The sequence below is a fragment of the Phyllobates terribilis genome, unplaced genomic scaffold (assembly GCF_046119375.1).
Source record: "Phyllobates terribilis strain yellow unplaced genomic scaffold, ASM4611937v1 Scaffold_1__5_contigs__length_1240528914, whole genome shotgun sequence".
Taxonomy (NCBI): Eukaryota; Metazoa; Chordata; class Amphibia; order Anura; family Dendrobatidae; genus Phyllobates; species Phyllobates terribilis.
Window position 1 is genome coordinate 256,096,931 of NW_027362761.1, and position 7,520 is coordinate 256,104,450.

At 40.5% G+C, this 7,520-nt stretch overlaps 1 protein-coding gene across 1 annotated transcript; it reads right to left on the reverse strand.

The window, feature by feature from the left end:
* Positions 1–250: 250 nt before the first annotated feature.
* Positions 251–1,198, reverse strand: OR5AU1 (olfactory receptor family 5 subfamily AU member 1). Its single transcript, XM_073671204.1, has one exon. The coding sequence runs from the start codon at positions 1,196–1,198 to the stop codon at positions 251–253; it is 948 nt and encodes a 315-aa protein (XP_073527305.1).
* Between the last annotated feature and the right edge of the window lie 6,322 nt (positions 1,199–7,520).

A 7,520-nucleotide genomic window follows, 5' to 3' on the forward strand; every position in this document is an offset into this window, starting at 1 on the left:
GAATGGTTTCATTTAAAAGTACAAAACGTCCCGCAAACAACAAGCCCTCATATAGAAAAATAAAAACGTTATGGCTTTTGGAACAATGGGAGGAAAAAATGAAAACTAGCTCCATCTGGAAGGGGTTTAAGTGTGAGTCTTAAGAAAAAAAAACCTGAAAAAAAGAATGATCATCAATTCAAAACACAATCAAAACTGCAAGCACTACAACATTGCTAAATAGGTGGATTCCTCTCAATATGCTGACGTACTACCTATTTAATATATACATTTTTGAATAAAATATTTTATTTATAGTCCTTTTCATGGCACTTTTCATCTCTTTATTCCTTAGACTATAGATAACTGGATTCAGGGCTGGGGTGACTACAGCATAGAGGAGAGACACAAGCTGGTCTTGCTCCAGTGAATATCTAGATGTTGGTCTCATGTACATAAAACTTATACTTCCAAAGAAGATGAGAACAACAATCAGATGAGAAGCACATGTGGAAAAGGCTCTACTTCTACCCACCTTAGTGTGGATTTTTAAGATAGCTGAGATAATTTGGATGTAGGACACAAGAGTGAGGAAAAAAGAGCTGAGTCCTAAAATTCCTCCAGCAGTTAGGATAAGTAGTTTGTTTTGGAAAGTATCAGAACAGGCAAGTTTCAGCATCGGTGGAATGTCGCAGAAGAAGTGAGAGATTTGATGTGATTTACAGTAGGGCAACTGGGCTGTGAATACAGTGTGTATAATTGAGGTTATGAAGCCAGTAAACCACAGACTGGTGGCTAGTTGGACACACTTTTGTTTGTTCATAATTGTTGTGTAGTGCATCGGATTGCAAATAGCCAGATATCTGTCAAATCCCATTATGGAGAGGAGCAAACACTCTGTGCTACAACAGGAGACGTAAAAATAGAGTTGACTCATGCACCCGCTGTATGAGATCTCTGAACTCCCTCCTATAAGACTCGTGAGCAACTTGGGCACAGTCACTGATGAGTAGCAAATGTCTAGGAATGCCAGGTTACCCAAGAAGAAATACATGGGAGTATGAAGTTTACTGTCCTCCCATATTGTTGTTCCAATGGTGAGATTTCCACACAGTGACATGAGGTATAAGAGCAGGAATATCACAAAGAGGAAGCACTTAACCTTGCCATCACTGGAAAAGCCAGCCAGAGTAAAATCTGTCCCCGATGTCCAGTTCATTGTATAACGAATCTGCCTGCGGAAGAAAATATTACAGAATTGTTAAATCTCGTTGTTACAATAGTTTGAGATTGTATACAATCTACACATATAATTAATAATACCATTAATGCAGCTTCTTCTGTTAACTTGTGTAGACTATATGATGAGCAGCTGGTGTCCCCACCATTCATGAAAATGGGGTTCCCATGTTCCGCTCTGGAGTGGAGTGGAGATCGAGATGTTCTAATGTACTATTCGCTGGCTATTGGATTGAGCGAGATAGTGCCACACTGTTCTCAAATACATTTGCCAGTCCTATCTGAATAAATGGACCAATAGATTTGAGTGTGTGAGTTTGATTTTGGGTGAGATGAAAACCAGACATTTTTCAGGTGTTTTTTTTTACTTTTTGCGAATATGGACATGCGAATATCCCCATATGCTATAATGGTTAGGTGTTCCATCTTAGAAAAACATGGATTGAACACATGTGAAACAGAGGTACAGTACCTGAATGAGTCCTGATTATCTACTACTCAAAATGTATAATACAGGGTACGCAAAATAAATGTTGAAATCAAACTATAATATAAGTTGATATTTGCAATATGAAATGCTTGTATTAACAGTAATCACATACTATATTTTTATTGCATTGTGTTTGTTTGCTCTGAAATATGTTCAGTAAGAAATCAATTCCCAATAGGTGTAAGCTTGCTATGAATTGTGCATTGCTTGTCTATATTTTCTCTATACAAGTTATTTGCTATTTTCATGGCCTATACATACAAATATACAGGATTGAACCTAATTCCATTGTTCTTCTTAGAAAAGTAGCTGAATTGCATGATGTGTTGTTAATAGCTGCCACAAATAAATATTCAAAGCTTAACCATCTACGTATACCTGATGTTTTAAGCAAATGCTAATGTATTTTATATCTGGGAAATGCAGGTAATAAATGGTAGAAACGTTCATGATGGTTGGGATAAAAGGAATGGTAATATCATTCTGAAAATATTGCATTTCTAAGATTGCTTATTTAAAACGTTCTGCCTCCCCATAGTCTTGTATTAATAGTGGGAAATATCTTAGAGGCACCTCAGGGACAATGTTTTCTTATGAGAAGAAAGAAAACTTTTTCAAAAGTTTTTCATGTTTATCTTAACCCTTATTTCAGAAACTCATACAAGGCACACATACAGTACAAGATAAATTGGGGTACAGCACATTGTCAATATTATAAAATTCTTTACTCATTCACTTCAAAATATTTGTAACTACACATATTTTACCTTGTTGAGATAGTTTATTATATGTACAATGCCTGTCAAGCACATGTGCAAAATTGTTATGGAATTATTTTTAGATAATCATCTGTGAAGGTTTATATATACCTATTTATGTTTGTGTTCCATGTTGTGTGCTTACGTCTGTATTACTTATTTTTTTTTATGGGAATCTGTCAGTAGGATCAACCCACCTAAGCTGCATATATGGGCATGCAGGTCAAAATATCATTGCCCCTCACCCCAGCCTGCTCGGTGTTTCAATTTAACGATATCTTCAGGATGCAGATACAGTTGAATGCAATTGTGGAAACATTTATCCTGTGCGTCTGAGTCTCAGTGTAACAGGCACAATTTATTACTATATAGTGACTGTTGGATGGCGCCTCAGTCCACATGCTGCACAGAGTAGAAAAGCAAATCTGGGGAATGGGGCTACATGAGTAGTTTCTATTTTTTTAATTTATCAGGCAGTACTTGTGCTGTGAGGCCTAATAATTGAGGTTGGGTGCCTGTAGGGGCATCATACTATGTTGGCAGGACTGAGGGGGCCTTCATACTCTGTGGGGGGCTGTAGGGGCCATAATACTGTGGAGGGCCACCATATTGTGTGGGGACCATCATACTGTGTAGATGCATCATATGGTGTGTGAGTACACTGTAGCGGTCATCATAAAGTATAAGGCAGCTGTGGGGACATAATACTGTGTATGGGAGTCTGTAAGCCCATTATGCCATCATAAAGTGCGTGGGGGTCTGTGATGGCAATCAAACTGTGCGAGTTGCCTTTGGGGGCTAATATACTGTTTGCAGGGCTGAGGGCATAATTCTGTAGTGCATTTTTTTTCATCAAACTGTATTGAGGGTCACTGTATTAACCTCACAATGTGTGTGGGAACTGTGGAAACATCACACTGTGGGAGAGGGTCACTGTGCCTCATAATGTGTGTGGATGACACTGGAGGGATATAGTATTGTGTTGGGAAACTGTGGAAACATCAAACTGTTTTGGGATCTTGTAATAGCATTAGACAGTGTTGTGGGCATCTTACTGTGTGTTTGCGGGGGCTGTGGGTAAATCATACTACAGGGCATCATACTATGAATGGAATCAGTGTCGTGCCCTTATTATGTGTGTGGGGAAACTGTGGGAACATCATAATGTGGGGGCGGATCACTTAGGGAGCCTCATAATGTGTTTGGGGGTACTGGAGGGACATTGCATTATGTTGGGGAACTATGGGTATTTCTTACTGTTTTGGGGGAACTGTGGCATCATACTTTGCTGGGAGAATTGTGCGTTCACTGTACTTTGGGGTAATTCATTGTAGTAGCATCATATTTTCTGTGAGGGGAATTTTTTGGAACTTCATACTGTATGGGAGCCATTAATGGGGTATCATAGTTGGTGAGAACAGTTAGGGGCTTTAATCAAAGCAAAATTACTGTGTGTCACAACACTTGTTCCTCTCCCAGTCTTTAAAAATTTGCATTTACATCCTTCTGTGACTGTGCCTTTGTGCCTTTACACTGTGGCCCCACCTACTCTACTGAATTTTTTTTTTTATTAAGTGTCCCGATTAAGACCATGCCATTGGTCCCCATGATTTCTATCTATGCCTCTGCCTTCTCCTAATACTTTGGTATTTGTATCTTCCTTTTGTATGGATAATCCTTGACAAAAGCTCAGAAGCCCCCTTGAGTGACAATGCAGGCTAGCAACACTGTTTACGATGCTGGCCTGAACTGTAAAATCCTCAATAAGTGCTTGGCAGCTGGTCCAGCCATCTTAATGATAAATAAGGGTATTCCTACAAAGTTACATGAACCGATTACCAACGAGTATCTGTAGTATCTAGATATAAAGTGCTACGGAATACATGAAGTGTGAAGCAACAGATGATAGAAAGGAACAGGTTCTGGAATTGAGAAAAGTTATAATAGGGAGTTGATTTGATAGGACTGACTAAAAAGTTGTATTTTTAACCCCTTCAATCCCCAAGCCTGTTTTCATCTTCATGACCCAGCTAAATTTTACAATTCTGACCAGTGTCAATTTATGTGGAAATAACTCTGGAACACATAAATGGATCCCACTGATTCTGAGATTGGTTTTTCATGACATATTGTAATTCATGATAGTGGTAAAATTAGTTCGATATGACTTGAATTTATTTGTAAAAAAAAACAGAAATTTGGAGAAAATTTTGAAAATTTCACAATTTTCAAACTTTTAATTTTTATGCCCTTAAAGCAGAGAGTTGTGTCACACAAAATAGTTAATACAGTAGATAACATTTCCCACATGTCTACTTTACATCAGCACAATTTTTTAAACAGAATTTTTTATGTTAGGAAGTTAGAAGGGTTAAAAGTTGACCAGCGATTTCTAATTTTTCCAGCAAAATTTACAAAACCATTTTTTAAGGGACCACATCACATTTAAAGTGACTTTGAGGGGCATATATAACAGAAAATGCCTAAAAGTGACATCCTTCAAGGTGTTCAAAACCACATTCAAAAAGTTTATTAACTCTTAAGGTGCATCACAGGAACTGAAGCAATGTGGAAAAAAAAATTAACATTCAACTTTTTTTCCACAATATTTTTTATTTTAGACCCAGATTTTTTTATTTTTACAAGAGTAACAGGAGAAAATGGACCCCAAAAATTGTTGCACAATTTCTCATGAGTACGCCGATACCCCATATCTGGGGGAAAACTACTGTTTGGGCGCACGGTAGGAAGGGAAGGAGCACTGTTTGGCTTTTTGAACACAAAATTGACTGGAATCGAGACGCTGATGTGCCTAAATAGTGGAAACCACTCACAAATGACCCCATTTTGGAAACTAGACCCCTCAAGGAACTTATCTAGATATGTGTTGAGCACCTTGAATCCCCAGGTGATTCACAGAAATTTATTACATTTATTACATTGGCCACAAAAATGTTCTTTTAGCCCCAATTTTTTTATTATCACAAGGGTTACAGGAGAAAATGAACCCCCAAATTTTTTATATGATTTCGCCTGAGTACTCTTATACCCCATATGTGGTGGAAAACTACTGTTTGGGCACATGGTAGGACTCGGAAGGGAAGGAGTGTCGTTTTGAAATGCAGATTTTGATGGAGTCGTCTGCAGGTGTCATGTCGCGTTTGGAGAGCCCCTGATGTGCCTAAACAGTGGAAACCCCTCACAAGTGACCCCATTTTGGAAACTAGACCTCCAAAGGAATTTATCTAGATGTGTGGTGAGCAACTTGAACACCCAGGTGCTTCACAGAAATTTATAATGTTCAGTCGTGAATATAAAAAAAATCCTATTTTTTCCACAAAAATTTTATTTTAGCCCCGAATTTTTATTTTCACAAGGGTAACAGGAGAAAATAAACTACAAAATTTGTTGTGCAATTTCTCCTGAGTATGCTGATACCCCATATGTGGGGGAAAACTACTGTTTGGGCTCGGAAAGGATAGAATGACGTTTGGAATGCAGACTTTGATGGAATGCAGACTGTGATGGAATGATCTACGGGCATCATGTTGCATTTGGAGAGCCTCTGATGTGCCTAAACAGTGAAAATCCCCCACAAGTGACCCTGTATTAGAATTGATCTACTGTTTCCTGGTATGTAAATTGACATACGTGAGTTGTGTAGCGTGCATCAGGTTGGCAGGCATGCATGAGTTGTGTAAGTCAGAAATTAATTTAGAAATCCATACATGTGTGGTACAGTTTGAAGTATTCCTTTATACACAGGCCAGGTTGGTCGGGTCAGGTGTCATATTGATAAGTGATGTCCTTTCTTATCCCTCTTCTGTAACACACTCGGAACCTCTTTTATGACCTTCCTTTCTTTGTTTATTAAGGGACCTCACCGGAGAAATGTTGCCCTGGCACAATTGAAGCACCTTCAGTTCCGGAAGTACTGGGGCCCACTCCTTCCTGACTTCCAAAGATCAGGACCTTGATCACTACCTCCTGGAAGTGAAGGTACGTACCGGTCTGGCCTGCACATCGTGATAGTGTAATGCAGGTGCCGGAATGCAACGCACAGAGATACAAGGTGAGAACAGTAAGAGTTGAATATAAACAGTTTATATATATATATATTTAACAGGTATTCTGAACAAGCGATTGCAACAAGGGTAATAAACAGTAATTTGAAGTATTAGCAAAATGCGAAGTCTCTCAAGGTAATGTGGTGCCCTAGATCATGGGAGACACCACGTGAGTTCCTTAACTGTGCATATTGCTCTAGCGGGGGTCACCAGTTATTCCCGCTAGGCTGTGAGTCTTTTTCCGGATAAATTCAATTAGGTCACGTTGAGCTTCTTTAGCCCCAACCGTTCCCCTCCCAACCTGAGTACCTAAACCCAATTGTCCCCGGTACCGTGAGTGAACAGTAGAAGTGACGGCCCTGTTCACGTATGCAGCTCCTCTGCTTTCGCTGGCGTAACTTTCCTGGGGCAGCCGTCTCTCAAGTCCTCTCTGCTTGGCCGTTGGAGGCAGTCTCTCAAGCCGTGGATAGGGGGGTCCAGACCTCGTCTGTCGGCGGGCGGCGTAGGGTTCCGCGAACTCACTCAGCACCGCAAGCAGGTTCCGAGTCTCCTCAGCAGGCACAGCACTCGGGTCACATCTGTGAGGGATCCGGAGCTCTTCTACTGGTGCCCGGCTGTGGCACCTCACAGGCCTCTGGCTTAGGCCTGTCACGCGGGGCTTCTCAGCACGCAGTGAACACGTCTGCTCCTTTCTGCTGCTTGGCGCCAAAGACCTCTCAGGTTTGGCGCACTGGCCTCTTATCTCCCGGAACTCCTTCCTGGAAGTCACCTGATCGGGTCCAGCATCTAAATCTGCTCTCCCTTCAACTTCCCTTGCATATCTTGGTTCCGCTTGACTGTGTCTGGCCAGCAGATGGCAGCCTCTCTCCATCTTTGAAACATCATGTAGGAATTCCCTTACAAGCTCTCTCGCCTTTGCTACATTCCTCCCTCCTTTTTGCTTGCCAGTCCTCGAGTGAGTGGACTTCTCGCAGAATTGATGCCTCT

What these genes read in the sequence shown, in the direction of transcription:
- OR5AU1 (XM_073671204.1), bottom strand. Translation starts at nt 1,198, where the DNA reads ATGAACTGGACATCGGGGACAGATTTTACTCTGGCTGGCTTTTCCAGT.